A 16,669-nucleotide genomic window follows, 5' to 3' on the forward strand; every position below is an offset into this window, starting at 1 on the left:
CCGTAGCTTTGATTGGACTGATCATGTCAACATCATACTTTCAAAATCTTAGCTAGCAAGCTAGCAGTCATCATCATGAATCAAGTCGACAATCTACTGGCAAATCCTTTTCAATCCTTGTCATATGAAGAGAAATGATTAAGAGAAATTATAGCTAAAACGTATTGGTGCTCATCGGCCATTGGACATAAACATTACACAACAAGTTGGAAATCGCAAATTCAACAATGAGTGGTTTGAAAGGAATGTGTGGCTAACTGCAAGCATTGCAAAGCAATCATTAGCCTGATATTCAGTGGAGTGGGTGTGTGGTCCAAGTCTGGATTTAATGGTCTCTTTTCCAAGCTCAAAAGGATAAACATTCAACATTGGTCATGCTGTCAATCCAGCATGACTTCAGTGAGTTCAAGACAACTGGGAACTCTGGATAAAAAACGAGCTCCGACTTGGAATTCCAAGTCGGGAACTCAAGCCTCTTTCTAGAGCTCCGACCTGAAGATCACTGATGTCATGATTCAACCTTGTTTTTTTCTGAGTTCCCAGTTGTCTTGAAAGCACCATAAATCGAGAGAATGACAGACTTTGATGACAAAGTTTGATGGCAAAATTTGCCCACAAGAAGGACCCCGCGCCACCTTCCTGTTCAAGTGAGCACAGCACAACAATGTGAGTCCTAAAATGTCTTGTATGCTACTGCATAAATGATTTAACATGCCAGGGAGATATGTATACTGTAGCCAATAAAGTAATACTAAGTGTATGTTGTGTAGTAAGTGGTTAGTAGCCCATGTGCCTCACCCTAATAATTTGGTCCCTTTCCCCCTCATAACTTTGCCTACTGTTCTGACTTGGTGGTGCACATGTAGCCTATAGCCTGTTTTAGATAAATGTAATCATTGAATATTGTAATAGCTTTCATTGTCTGCTTATATGCCCCCTTTATTTATCCTACGGTTCTGACTTGGTGTACAGGGAGAATACTATAAGAATGGACCATGTTTTTAATTCTGTCGCTGTACATTGAAAAAGTGCTGAACAAATAGTTATATTGACTATGTCCGTCCTAGCTCGCTCATTTATGTCTTAATCAAATTTACGGATTGCCTCTTATCTGCTCTTCGTCCCCTTATGCTATAGTTTGTATATCTCAATTGTCAGTCGAAACCACATTTGCTTAAGCAAGGCGGCCATATTAGCTATGTTTTTTTAAAGGTAGTAAATGAGGCTGAATGAACTGTTTCACTGTTTTGGCTGTTTTGGCTGATAGCCAGGTGTAGCAGTGGTAAGGTTTTGGGACTGCTGTTGGGACTCTGCTGTTGGGACAGCTTTATGTAGGCCCTAACAGTTTGTGGGCACCGTTTGTCACCGTTATAATGTATTGTTTAGTGTTGTGCAGTGGCCTTGCTGGCATGCATCAAAAAAAAAATGGGGAGTTTGCCCCACCAAGATTGACATGCTAAAATCGCCACTGCGTATACTGAACATTACATCTGTAATGTCTATGATACTGTAGTTGTTGTCCCAATGAATCACGCATGTAATAACCTGTGACGTTGAATCTACCATTATAGCTAGGGGATTGGATAGGTTAGTAGCTATCTCTTCTGCCTTACACACCAATTTCACCAACGATCTAACAAGATACAAATCTGATCTGTGTGTGTGTGTGCAAATGCATGTGTGAGACAGAGAAAGATAAGCTAATTCAATGTGTACATTGCTCTCACATGAACTTTGTATACCAGAGTAGACACATGGCAATAAAGCCTCCTGAGTAATAATTCATGTGTTTATCTGCACCTCTCAGTTGGACTTTGAATTCAGTGATGCGCCTGGACACATTTGAAACATCACAAAGTGATACTTTGTATGCTAATCTCATACAGTGTGCATTGTCTTGGAGTCTTGCCTGGTATACTGTAGCTAGCAGGGTGTGGTTTTCAGACAACTATTTGGCACTGCTAGTATAACTTTGCAGACAGCTGGGAAATCCAGGTTAACAATGTCACAGACACCACAACTCACACTCGATGACCTAAAGGCAGACAGGGAATAATTAAATAATGACTCACTCGTTTGAAAGGTGATTTTCTGGCAGCTTCTACTGTGGGAAAACTACGAGTCCCGTATGAACCGTGTATCCTCCAGCAACTGACACTTTGGATCATTTTAAACAATTCAATTTATATGGAGCAATAATGGTGTGCTCACAAAGCTTTGATCATTAGAAACAGGGAGACAGAGAAGGGGAAAATATGTGTGTGTGTGTGTGTGTGTGTGTGTGTGTGTGTGTGTGTGGGTGTGTGTGGGGGTTGGTTCTTCTATCCTTGTCGGGAACTAAAATCCCCAAAAGTCCCCACAAGGATAGTAAAACAAGGAAAATTCTCCCTCATGGGGACATTTCCCACACCCCCATGAGGGGTTAGGTTTAGGGTTAGGGTTACAATTAGGGTTAGAATTAGGGTTAGGGTAAGGGGTTAGTGGTTAGGTTTAGGTTTAGGGTTTGGGTAATGGTAAGGGATTAGGGAAAATAGGATTTTGAATGGAAATTAATTTAAGTCCCCACGAGGATAAAAGATCATTGTGTGTGTGTGTGTGTGTGTATGTGTGTACGTGTCTGTGTGGGAGCGAGAGAGAGCGTTCTAACCAGCAAAGTTAGAATTGACAGCACTGTTTAAGCTCTAACCACCAGTGCTTTCCAGCCGAGCATTAATCACCAGCCTAGTGAGTGTAGACAGTTTCCGACACACACACACCTACACACCTGCACGCACGCATGCACACGCACACACACACACACGCACACACAAACACACGCAGGTCAACTAATACATCTACTTCCTGCCACACCTGAGATTGTTGCCATGGTGACAAACGTGCAGGTTTGAACAATAACAAACAGTATGTTGAGAAAGGGCTCGTTGTAGTGGTAAGGCGAAAGCAACGGACTGTGGACGAAAGTCGAGGAGTGAAGTCGAGGGAGATGCATCTGCGACAGCCGAAAGTCGGACACGGTTATGGTTTTCCAACAGCAAGGCTTAGATCATCATGGCAGTGTCAACATAGTTGCTATTGTTTATAAAAGGATGTATACATGTCCAAATAAACGTTTCTATACCCCCATATCACATACTAACAAACTGGAAACATAACGTGTGTACAATGCATTGGTTAGAGAGAGCTCTCAAATATCGCTTTCATTTGTATCTTTAGAATCGCCCGAAGTTGGTTCCTGTTTCAGTCACGTATTTGGCAACATTCAAGTGGGTCAAACAAAAACATCCTAATGACAACTCAACCAAATGTAAATCAAAACTAGACTTTGAACTTATGTCTGTGCCCAGTGGGTTGTGACAGGCTACATTGACAGGACCAGGTTTTGTGGGAAAGGTTTGTGAATTAAGCATATTAGTGATATTGCACAATTATAAAAATGTCACTGGAACATTACTGTTAACTCTGTTCAACTAGTTTAGGAATAATTGATTTTTGTAAATAAAATCTTATTTTATTTGTCACATGCTTCGTAAACCACAGGTGTAGACTAACAGTGAAATGCTTACTTACGGGTCCTTTTCCAACAATGCAGAGTGAAAGATAAATGTTTTAAAAAATATATATATAATAGAAATAGTGACACAAAGAATAGATACACAGTGAATAACGAATAACAATAACGAGTAAATGTAACATTGTTATATACAGGGAGTACCAGTATCGAGTCGATATGCAGGAGTACGAGGTAATTGAGGTAGCTACAGTGAGGGAAAAAAGTATTTGATCCCCTGCTGATTTTGTACGTTTGCCCACTGACAAAGAAAGTATCAGTCTATAATTTTAATGGTAGGTTTATTTGAATAGTGAGAGACAGAATAACAACAACAAAATCCAGAAAAACGCATGTCAAAAATGTTATACATTTATTTGCATTTTAATGAGGGAAATAAGTATTTAACCTCTCTGCAAAACATGACTTAGTACTTGGTGGCAAAACCCTTGTTGGCAATCACAGAGGTCAGACGTTTGTTGTAGTTGGCCACCAGGTTTGCACACATCTCTGGAGGGATTTTGTTCCACTCCTCTTTGCAGATCTTCTCCAAGTCATTAAGGTTTCGAGCCTGACGTTTGGCAACTCGAACCTTCAGCTCCCTCCACAGATTTTCTATGGGATTAAGGTCTGGAGACTGGCTAGGCCACTCCAGGACCTTAATGTGCTTCTTGTTGAGCCACTCCTTTGTTGCCTTGGCCATGTGTTTTGGGTCATTGTCATGCTGGAATATCCATCCACGACCCATTTTCAATGCCCTGGCTGAGGGAAGGAGGTTCTCACCCAAGATTTGATGGTACATGGCCCCGTCCATCGTCCCTTTGATGCGGTGAAGTTGTCCTGTCCCCTTAGCAGAAAAACACCCCCAAAGCATAATGTTTCCACCTCCATGTTTGACGGTGGGGATGGTGTTCTTGGGGTCATAGGCAGCATTCCTCCTCCTCCAAACATGGCGAGTTGAGTTGATGCCAAAGAGCTCCATTTTGGTCTCATCTGACCACAACACTTTCACCCAATTCTCCTCTGAATCATTCAGATGTTCATTGGCAAACTTCAGACGGGCCTGTATATGTGCTTTCTTGAGCAGGGGGACCTTGCGGGCGCTGCAGGATTTCAGTCCTTCACGGCGTAGTGTATTACCAATTGTTTTCTTGGTGACTATGGTCCCAGCTGCCTTGAGATCATTGACAAGATCCTCCCGTGTAGTTCTGGGCTGATTCCTCACCGTTCTCATGATCATTGCAACTCCATGAGGTGAGATCTTGCATGGAGCCCCAGGCCGAGGGAGATTGACAGTTCTTTTGTGTTTCTTCCATTTGCGAATAATCGCACCAACTGTTGTCACCTTCTCACCAAGCTGCTTGGCGATGGTCTTGTAGCCCATTCCAGCCTTGTGTAGATCTACAATCTTGTCCCTGACATCCTTGGAGAGCTCTTTGGTCTTGGCCATAGTGGAGAGTTTGGAATCTGATTTGATTGATAGCTTCTGTGGACAGGTGTCTTTTATACAGGTAACAAACTGAGATTAGGAGCACTCCCTTTAAGAGTGTGCTCCTAATCTCAGCTCGTTACCTGTATAAAAGACACCTGGGAGCCAGAAATCTTTCTGATTGAGAGGGGGTCAAATACTTATTTCCCTCATTAAAATGCAAATCAATTTATAACATTTTTGACATGCGTTTTTCTGGATTTTTGTTGTTGTTATTCTGTCTCTCACTGTTCAAATAAACCTACCATTAAAATGATAGACTGATCATTTCTTTGTCAGTGGGCAAACGTACAAAATCAGCAGGGGATCAAATACTTTTTTCCCTCACTGTATGTACATATAGGTAGGGGTAAGGTTACTAGGCAACAGGATAGATAATACACAGTAGCAGCAGCGTATGTGGTGAGTGTGAAAGTGTGTGAGTGTGTGTGTGGCGTCAGTTTGCATGTGTGCGTGTGTAATGTTTTTGTGCGTATGTATTGTGTGTGTGTGTATGTGTAAGTGTGTTGGGGTGTCAGTGTAAGTATGTGTGAGTGTTTGGGTAGAGTCCAGTGTGTGTGCATAAAGTCAGTACAAGCGAGTCCAAAAAAGGGTCAATGCAGGTAGTCAGGGTACCCATTTGGTTAGCTATTTAGCAGTCTTGTTTAGCAGTCTTATGTCTTGGGGGTAGAACCTGTTCAGGGTCCTGTTGGTTAGAGACTTGGTGCACACACAATAGAGGTAGCCTGGCAGTTAGATCATTGTGCCAGTAACCGGAAGGTCTCGGGTTCGAATACCCAAGTTAATTAGTAAAAAGGTGAAAAATCTGTTGATGTGCACTTAATCCTAATTTGCTCAAGGGGCGCTGTACTACTATGGCTGACCCTGTAAAACAACACATTTGACTGCACCTGTCTGGAGTATGTGACAAAAATATTTAAATTTTTTACAAGATATCTTTTCATAAAAACTATGCCCAGAGCCTCATTGAGAGTAAGAATATTACCTTGAACAGTCAAATGCTACATGACAGTAACATTTTTAGATCTATGTCTCTGATCTTTGCTAAGAGCCGTATAATTCCCACATCAAGGTTGACAAGTGTTGTTATACAGGTTTAGCAGTGGAGGTCAGCAGTGTGTCATTTAACACAATGGTAACAGGCTGGAACTGCTCCACTGTCTGTTACATAGACTAGGTCTGTATGCTGCAGTAGTGGAGAGGAGCTTGGAGACAGTTGGAGAGTTGCATCTTTGGTTGGGGCTGACTGTTACCAAATGGAGCCTATGCTAGTGGTGCTAATTGAAATGCCAAACAAATAAATAAGTAACTGGGTTATGTGTCATTTGACTAATTTCCATTTACTATCTACATTAAAAGTAAACACCTTGTAATTTCTGTACTGTAAAATAAAGTGCTACCAAAATAATCATGGAAAAGCATCACATTTTGGGGACAGTTCCACCACCAACAAAACCTCTACCTGACAATTCAAGACCTATGAATGACCATTCAAACTTTTTTGAGTAAACTAAAACTGGCAATGCTGTAGTGACACACTGTAACCTGCAGAGAGTGGCATTGCCACTAAATAGAAAGAAAAGTAAGTAATTTCCTAATAGTTTACAGTATCTGACCACACAAGACAGTGGAGCTGAGTTACAGTTAATCATTACTGAAATAATAATGTGATAAAGTTAATAAAATAATATGTGGTTGACTGACTGTATTGCACAGGTGATATTAATCACTCTCTCTGTATATCTGTGGTAATAATAACATACCCCCTGCATATGTGTATGTGTGTGATAGTAGGTCTACACCCCTACATTTTTCTTCTCAACTCTCAATTGCATACTATCTTCTCCTTTCCCTCCACTATGACAGTCCTATTGTCACAGAACTAAAATATATAAAGGGCAGGTTTATGGCCTACTAAACGTCTCCTACACACATTACAATGGGGACCTTTGTCGCCATCTAGAGCCAAAGCCTTATAGAGAGCAATAGTAATGGCATATTTTTGTAAGCACTAACTCTGCCATGGCTCGTTGGCCAAAGCCTATAGGGAAATCAATGGGCTTTTTGGAGGGTTTGGATGAAGCCGAAAATAAGGTATGTGGTAGACACAGGTTTAGGAGATTTCATACGTTTTGTTCTATGAGATAATCTTCATCAGCTAACGTCATTTTTTGTGAATTTTGAAGAATTTATGTAATCAAAACAAGCACATAAAGGCTTCATAATTCATAAAGATCATATTAACTGACTGATATTATCTCATAGAAAAAAACGTATGATCTCCTAAGCCTGTGTTAACCTAATTATTTTCGCCATTTATCCCCATTAATTTACCCCATAGGAACGGCCGAGCGAACCAGAGGTAACTCATTTCTGTTATTTAGGACTACAAGCTGGAGAGCTCTATTATGTAATGATGGGCATGCTGGGTCTTTTCGGTGAGCGGGAACATTTGGCTTGTTTCACCTAAAAGAGACCTTCATTTTGCTCCCAACCCGCTCTTCCTTCAGTAGCCTAATTCTTAAAAAATTGCAATCTCTACTTTAAAGACTAAAAGGTTGCCGACCATTATGTCACATGGTGAAATGTGAGTTCAAATACATGTTTACCTGACCAAATTGTTAGATTGCCTGCAAAAAAGACGTGTTTTTTAAGGTAGCCTACCGAAAAAATGTGTGCAGACCAGAATGACTCTTTCCTCACTATTGTTCCTGCACCGATGAATTACCATCTTCAGATAAAGAGCTGTTAAAAAAAGTGACGTTTGTTCGCAAACGACCAACCACTAGGCTACTATTATGCACCCCTGTCGGTGTATGCACCAATCATAGTGAGTGAGTGAGTTGTTTACTATCTACTTCACTTGCTTTGGCAATGTTAACACACGTTTCCCATGCCAATAAAGCCCTTAAATTGAATTGAAATTGAATTGAATTGAATTGAGTGACAGACAAGGGCGGAGGCTTGCTCAAAGTTCCGCCTGTAGTTTAGCATATCTTATTCTGCAAACAGAATCCATGGCTCTCCACCACTGTGAAAATGATTCAAAAAGCATCAACTTTCGATATAGCGGATGACTTGTCAGGAAAGAGGGAATAGGCTTGTGTTTACAAGAAGTCAGAGCTCAATAATTGTACTGTACCCTGTCATTACATCTGCAACCTTGTACACTATTACACTCTCTAAACGCTCCTCTAAACGACTGTATTTCATTATTTGGGCAGGTGTGTTACCTGTAAACCCACCCGAGTAAGGGACAGGGTTTTATTCCCTCCCTTGCCTTATTTATTCTTCCGACAAAGCTCACACATATAGGTTGATCAACTTCTACGCTAATGAGATGTATCCAGCAGATGGGATATATTGGTGATTAAAAACATCCCTCGCCGCATGCTGTCGCGCTTGTCTGTTCTAATCTAGGACATTTGCCAGCCTGCATTTAAACCTGCTTGCTGTCAGCTAAATAATTGCTCTTCCTTCAGTGGCAATAGTGCAGGGAGTCCACCTAAACAGGATCACAGGGAGTGAGCAGCTTCCTGGTCATAAAGAGGTGCGTCTTATTTCAATTTCAGTGATTGCCTACGCACCACATTCGCCAGCAGAGCGGGGTTATTGACGCAGTGTGGCGTCTACGGCCAGCACTTCCAAACCGGCTACACGACAGACGCATCCATGAGTGAAACAGCGATGGCCGTGGTACAGCTCGATACCGAGGACCATCAATCGGAGAACGGCTTCGTGTCCCCCGAAACAGAGTCGCCGGGATTGCTCACACGCATTGACAGTTGTGTCTTGCCTTTTCTCGGGGGATTTGGGAAGTACCAGAGACAGCTAATCGTTCTGACATGGATTCCGGCGTTATTTATTGGATTCAGCCAGTACTCTGATGAATTCCTTCTTGCGCAACCGAACAACACATGTGTTCCGCCTATGGCAAACACGACTAATTTGACTAGAAGTCCTTCTTTATTTCATGGTCCAAATAATAGTTTTCCGCGAACAGCGGCGTACGTGTATACCAATGGCACCCACAATGATACGGCCAGGCATCTGCAACATTGTATGTGCAAAGAGTGGACGTTTGAGCTGCATACGGGACTCATTCAGAATGTGGTTACCAAGGTAAGTTTCGCGGCCTGACATTGAGCAGTTAGGGCTGCATTTCCATAGTTTATATTATGTCATACATTCCTCCCTCTTTTCAGATGAAGTGCATTGGGCAATGGCATTATATGAGGCTATCAGCATATTGTGGCGGGTTACCCGCAGCCATAAGTAAAGGCTGTTATCAGACAAGGGCTTTGTCGTTTTCACATTGTTTTATTGTAGGACTATAGACCTATTCCATATATTGCAGTCTCATATAAAATAATATTGTTTTGATACAGACCAGCACCTGAGGCTTAACCGTCACACCTTCATATGAGTCATAAAGCATATGGCTGGTTCATGCATTGCAGCCTCCAATATCCTACTGGCGCATGAAGCCCAGGAATGGATTTTTCCACAATGGGCTATCCCCGTATAATAACATTAGCTGCTCCACTGACTGCATTAATAACCAGTTCATCGGGCTAAGAATAACCATGGATAATAACTGGGTACTGGAGTATGTGGGCAGGAGAGACAGTTATGTAGCCTATAGCTCATCCACATCCAGACGAATAGTGATCTTAATTTTAACATGCCAACAGTATTCCTAAACGAGGGATGACATGACTATTCGGAGCAGCTGATGAGGTGCGAGCTATTGTGGAGAGTTGTCCCTTGCTCTCTGTGGTCATAAAGACCCAGACCAAAGTAATGCTCAAGCTTTAATTTAGAGCAAAGGGCATGTACTGTCAAGCTCATTAGTGCTCCTCTGCATCACCCTGCGCCACCCGAGAATAATGACTTCCCTATTTTGCTATTGTCACCTGCCATACTGTATATCTAACTTAACACGCCAACACTAGTCTGGCCTTTCTTTCTTTCTTTCTGAAAAGTATACACCAGACTATTGTATCAAGGACTGTAGTCATCAGGTAATAGGATTTCTGCCCTGTTCCATTTCCAGTGTTGGTAGTTCAGTTGCTGTTATATTTCAGTTCCTCTGCCTCTGGTGTTTATCGATCCACACAGGCCTAGATATAGGCCACCAGCACCGAAACCCTGATCCATGCCTTTGTCACTTCCTGTTTGGACTATTGTAACAGTCCTCACTGGTATCCCCACCAAACTTCAACTGAACTCTGCTGCCAGAATCCTAACCCGCACCAGGCCAACCGAACCCATCACACCAATCCTAATCAATCTACCCTGTTTCCCTGTGCAATCCTGTATTAACTGTAAGATACTCCTCCTCACCTACAAAGCCCTCCACAACCTGGCACCCACCTACAGTGGGGGAAAAAAAGTATTTAGTCAGCCACCAATTGTGCAAGTTCTCCCACTTAAAAATATGAGAGAGGCCTGTAATTTTCATCATAGGTACACGTCAACTATGACAGACAAATTTAGAAAACAAAATCCAGAAAATCACATTGTAGGATTTTTTATGAATTTATTTGCAAATTATGGTGGAAAATAAGTATTTGGTCACCTACAAACAAGCAAGATTTCTGGCTCTCACAGACCTGTAACTTCTTCTTTAAGAGGCTCCTCTGTCCTCCACTCGTTACCTGTATTAATGGCACCTGTTTGAACTTGTTATCAGTATAAAGACACCTGTCCACAACCTCAAACAGTCACACTCCAAACTCCGCTATGGCCAAGACCAAAGAGCTGTCAAAGGACACCAGAAACAAAATTGTAGACCTGCAACAGGCTGGGAAGACTGAATCTGCAATAGGTAAGCAGCTTGGTTTGAAGAAATCAACTGTGGGAGCAATTATTAGGAAATGGAAGACATACAAGACCACTGATAATCTCCCTCGATCTGAGGCTCCACGCAAGATCTCACCCCGTGGGGTCAAAATGATCACAAGAACAGTGAGCAAAAATCCCAGAACCACACGGGGGGACCTAGTGAATGACCTGCAGAGAGCTGGGACCAAAGTAACAAAGCCTACCATCAGTAACACACTACGCCGCCAGGGACTCAAATCCTGCTGCGCCAGACGTGTCCCCCTGCTTAAGCCAGTACATGTCCAGGCCCGTCTGAAGTGTGCTAGAGTGCATTTGGATGATCCAGAAGAGGATTGGGAGAATGTCATATGGTCAGATGAAACCAAAATAGAACTTTTGGTAAAAACTCAACTCGTCGTGTTTGGAGGACAAAGAATGCTGAGTTGCATCCAAAGAACACCATACCTACTGTGAAGCATGGGGGTGGAAACATCATGCTTTGGGGCTGTTTTTCTGCAAAGGGACCAGGACGACTGATCCGTGTAAAGGAAAGAATGAATGGGGCCATGTATCGTGAATTTTTAAGTGAAAACCTCCTTCCATCAGCAAGGGCATTGAAGATGAAACGTGGCTGGGTCTTTCAGCATGACAATGATCCCAAACACACCGCCCGGGCAACGAAGGAGTGGCTTCGTAAGAAGCATTTCAAGGTCCTGGAGTGGCCTAGCCAGTCTCCAGATCTCAACCCCATAGAAAATCTTTGGAGGGAGTTGAAAGTCCGTGTTGCCCAGCGACAGCCCCAAAACATCACTGCTCTAGAGGAGATCTGCATGGAGGAATGGGCCAAAATTGGGCCAGCAACAGTGTGTGAAAACCTTGTGAAGACTTACAGAAAACATTTGACCTGTGTCATTGCCAACAAAGGGTATATAACAAAGTATTGAGAAACTTTTGTTATTGACCAAATACTTATTTTCCACCATAATTTGCAAATAAATTCATAAAAAATCCTACAATGTGATTTTCTGGAATTTTTTTTCTCATTTTGTCTGTCATAGTTGACATGTACATATGATGAAAATTACAGGCCTCTCATCTTTTTAAGTGGGAGAACTTGCACAATTGGTGGCTGACTAAATACTTTTTTTCCCCACTGTACCTCTCTGACCTTCTCCCAGACTATGCCCCCTCCTGCTCCCTCCGCTCCTCCTCTGCTGGTGTCCTTGTCACCCCCCTCTCCACCATGGGTGCTCGGACCTTCAGCTGCTAGGCACCCAGGCTCTGGAATGCACCCCTGCACATACAACATGCAGAGACAGTCATTTCATTCAACAACCTCCTAAAAACACACCTCTTCAAGGATGCCGATAACCTTTAGCCTATAGCAGGGATAGGCAACCCTGTTCATGGAGTGCTGCAGGTACTGCAGGAATTTGTTCCAACTAATCACCACCCCTGACCAACTGAGCTAATTGATCAGTTCAGTGATTGCCTAAATTCAACACACCTGGTCTTCCAGGTCGTTTAAATCATAAACATGAAGTGCCTGCTGCACTCCAGGACCAGGGTTGCCTACCCCTGGCCTATAGTTTGATTGATTCTGTCCTACCCCCCCTTCTGTATCTTCCCTGTATCCCTATGTGCACCCCCAACCCACACCCTTACCCTAAACCGGGTCCGTATCCCATTCCCAACCCAACCCCCTAAACCTAAACCCTTATCCTCTAAACCAGGGGTCCCCAAACTTTTTCCTGTGAGGGCCACATAACTTTTCCCTTCTCTGATGGGGGGCCGGTGTCAGTTTGTAACAGAAAAAGTGTGACGATCGTAGGGGAGCTTAAAAAATTTATTGTTTTCCAGAAAGCCACACATAACCAAATAACCCTTTCCAGGTTCTTTACAGAAAAAAAGTCAGGAAACAAATAATAACACTATTAATGAAATAAATAATAACTAAATAACCCTCTCTGAGTTCTTCACAGAAAAAACAGGAAATAAATAACACTATTTATGAAATAAATAATAACTAAATAACTCTCTCTGGGTTCTTCATAGAAAAAAAAGCCATGGAACATTAACTTTCTGTTGTGCCATGCACAATCTTAACAGATAAAAGTTCAGCTCAGTTGTCAGAGCAGAATCTCTCTGACACATATGAGCAGTCTCTTAAAGTTCTTGTGTTCCTTCCTTATAATCCTTTTGTAGGTTCCAGTAGGCTTGTAGACACCGCTGTTTGCAGCTCTCTCTCATCAACTTCCCTGTGAAAACCACAAAGGAAGCAGGTTGAGAAACTGAACTAAGTGATACAGCACCTACACAGCACAATACATTTCACTACCAGTATGGTTGTAAAGATGGATTTTATCCCCAGTAGATTTTATTATGATTATATTTGTTTATGCTCAGAATGACTCATTCAAGTCAGAAAAGTGAGCTTACCTATGTATGTTCATCAGTGTGAACTGTGGGCCTGCATCTGGCTGGTGAGAAGTTGAATATCAGGTTCCATTCTAGTTACAGCCAGTCTCAAGCACTGATGCAAATGTTCATCTGTCAATCTTGATCTCATCGGAGTTTTCAGCAGTTTCATGCGAGAAAAGGTTTTCACGCAGATATACGTGCTGCCAAAAACTGTGGACATTTTCATTGCGTGTTTTTTGATGTTTGGATATGTGTCGTTTGGGGAGGGCGGCATAGAAGTCAATGAGACTGTTGGGCTTGAATGCGTCTTTCAGAACATCACAGTTCTGTAACTCAGCCAACTCAAACTGATATGAAGGCTGGGCTTCATCAATGTCGGCAACAAAGGGGTTCTGAAAAAGACGGATTTCTTTTGCATGAACATGTAGTTCACTGAATCGCACACCGAACTCCGCCTTCAGCATTTCCAGTGCTTCCACGCACTTTTCAGCTGGGAACGGGACCGCTGGGTTCTCTGTCGACAGGTTTTGGGTAGCAGGAAGATGGACGAAGTTGCGCTTTTTCACTTGTTCCAAAAGCAGCGCTAATTTCACCTCAAATGCTTTTATGTGTGAATACATGTCGCAAATGAGTTTCCCCTCGCCTTGTAGCTGCAAGTTAAGGCTGTTAAGTTTTTCTGTCACGTCTGTTAAAAATGCGAGGTGCCATTTCCATTCTGGGTCGATCAGCTCTGGGACCGTTTTGTCTTTTAAATGAAGAAATGCGTTAATTTCGGGTAGCAGCTCGTAAAAACGCCTCAAAACTCTGCCCCGGCTCAGCCATCGGACCTCTGTGTAGTACAGCACATCTCCGTGCGTAGACTCCAGTTCAGACAGGAATTCTTGGAACTGCCTGTGTTTAAGTCCCTTTGCTCTGATGAAGTTTATGCACGACACCACAACCTTCATTACAGAATCCCACGTCAACACTTTGCAGCACAGTGCTTGCTGGTGAATTAGGCAGTGGACTCGTAGCGGGGCGGTGAGACCCCTTTTTTCCAACTCCCGGTTCATGCGTCCTATTAGACCGCGAGTTTCGCCCACCATGCTAGGAGCCCCGTCAGTCGTGATGCTAGCTAGCTTTGACCAGTCCAGGTCCAACTTCTCCATGGTTTGGCACACTGTCAAAAATATCCTCTCCCGTTGTAGTCCCTTTGAGACTTTGGAGGGCTGCCAGCTCCTCGCATATCTCAAAGTTTGCGCTAACTCCACGAATAAAAATGAGCAGTTGCGCTGTGTCTTGCACGTCCGTGCTCTCATCCAGTGCTAATGAAAAAAAGTCAAATTCTTTTGTCTTCTGCTGCAGCTGGGCATATACATTACTCCCGATTTCTTCAACGCTGCCTGGTGATTGTACTCGCGACAGACTTACGGCATTAAATGCATCTTTCTTCTCGGGACACACCTCCTCCGCGACAGCATCCATACATTTCTTAACAAACTCTCCGTCAGTGAAAGGCTTACCGCTGCTTGCTATCAGTTTAGCAACCCGAAAGCTGGCCCGAACGGATGCCTGGTTCAGCTGAGCTTGGCGTACAAATGTATTCTGCTGAGATAGTAGTCCACTTTTTAGCTTTGAGAGTTTGTCTGCTCGTATTTGGCCTTGCAAGCTATCGTACTTGTCTTTGTGACGGGATTCATAGTGTCGGCGAAGATTGTATTCTTTGAATACCGCCACCGTCTCTTGACAGATGAGACAAACAGCCTTTTCTTTGCATTGAACAAAAAAATAATCGTTTGTCCACTGCAGGTTAAATACCCTGCATTCTGAATCAATTTCTCTTACCTAACCTTTTCGCCATTATTCCGTTCTCTCTTTGACAGGGCCGGGCCTAGGATTTTTTTTCTGGAGGCCAAATAGGAAAAAAATCCGATAGCGTCTCTGGTATTGTTCAGAGGGCCGGGCCAAATGTGCTGACGGGCCGTATCCGGCCCGCGGGCCGTAGTTTGGTGACCACTGCTCTAAACCGTATCCTATACCCAACCCCGCCTCTTTATCGGTCCTGTTTCGTCTGGTCCTTTCATTTAAAATTGCACTTTGATTGATGCACTTGATTTGATGATCTTATGTACTAACTGTACTTGATTTTATGTAGCCCTACTTTTAATGTAAGATGTCCTTGAGTGCCCTGGAAGGCATCCACCAAATAAAATGTATTTTTATTATTATTATTGTTATTTATTATTTCATACTAGGCCTACATATACAGTGGGGAAAAAAAGTATTTAGTCAGCCACCAATTGTGCAAGTTCTCCCACTTAAAAAGATGAGAGAGGCCTGTAATTTTCATCATAGGTACACGTCAACTATGACAGGCAAAATGAGAAAAAATAATCCAGAAAATCACATTGTAGGATTTTTAATGAATTTATTTGCAAATGATGGTGGAAAATAAGTATTTGGTCAATAACAAAAGTTTCTCAATACTTTGTTATATACCCTTTGTTGGCAATGACACAGGTCAAACGTTTTCTGTAAGTCTTCACAAGGTTTTCACACACTGTTTCTGGTATTTTGGCCCATTCCTCCATGCAGATCTCCTCTAGAGCAGTGATGTTTTGAGGCTGTCGCTGGGCAACACAGACTTTCAACTCCCTCCAAAGATTTTCTATGGGGTTGAGATCTGGAGACTGGCTAGGCCACTCCAGGACCTTGAAATGCTTCTTACGAAGCCACTCCTTCGTTGCCCGGGCGGTGTGTTTGGGATCATTGTCATGCTGAAAGACTCAGCCACATTTCATCTTCAATGCCCTTGCTGATGGAAGGAGGTTTTCACTCAAAATCTCACGATACATGGCCCCATTCATTCTTTCCTTTACACGGATCAGTTGTCCTGGTCCCTTTGCAGAAAAACAGCCCCAAAGCATGATGTTTCCACCCCCCATGTTTCACAGTAGGTATGGTGTTCGTTGGATGCAACTCAGCATTCTTTGTCCTCCAAACATGACGAGTTGAGTTTTTACCAAAAAGTTATATTTTGGTTTCATCTGACCATATGACATTCTCCCAATCCTCTTCTGGATCATCCAAATGCACTTCAGACGGGCCTGGACATGTACTGGCTTAAGCAGGGGGACACGTCTTGCACTGCAGGATTTGAGTCCCTGGCGGCGTAGTGTGTTACTGATGGTAGGCTTTGTTACTTTGGTCCCAGCTCTCTGCAGGTCATTCACTAGGTCCCCCCGTGTGGTTCTGGGATTTTTGCTCACCGTTCTTGTGATCATTTTGACCCTCAAGGGGTGAGATCTTGCGTGGAGCCCCAGATCGAGGGAGATTATCAGTGGTCTTGTATGTCTTCCATTTCCTAATAATTGCTCCCACAGTTGATTTCTTCAAACCAAGCTGCT

General features: G+C 42.9%; 1 protein-coding gene across 1 annotated transcript in view; it reads left to right on the plus strand.

Moving 5' to 3' along the window:
- The first annotated feature begins 8,518 nt into the window (after positions 1 to 8,518).
- The window catches only part of LOC121581000 (solute carrier family 22 member 23), a 59,579-nt gene continuing 51,428 nt past the window's right edge, over positions 8,519 to 16,669 (plus strand). The window contains exon 1 of the mRNA XM_041896278.2: positions 8,519 to 9,158. Coding sequence (XP_041752212.1) covers positions 8,709 to 9,158 — 450 coding nt within the window. The 5' untranslated portion in view covers positions 8,519 to 8,708. The remainder of the gene's footprint in view (positions 9,159 to 16,669) is intronic.

This window comes from Coregonus clupeaformis, chromosome 14, assembly GCF_020615455.1.
Source record: "Coregonus clupeaformis isolate EN_2021a chromosome 14, ASM2061545v1, whole genome shotgun sequence".
In the NCBI taxonomy this organism is placed as follows: domain Eukaryota; kingdom Metazoa; phylum Chordata; class Actinopteri; order Salmoniformes; family Salmonidae; genus Coregonus; species Coregonus clupeaformis.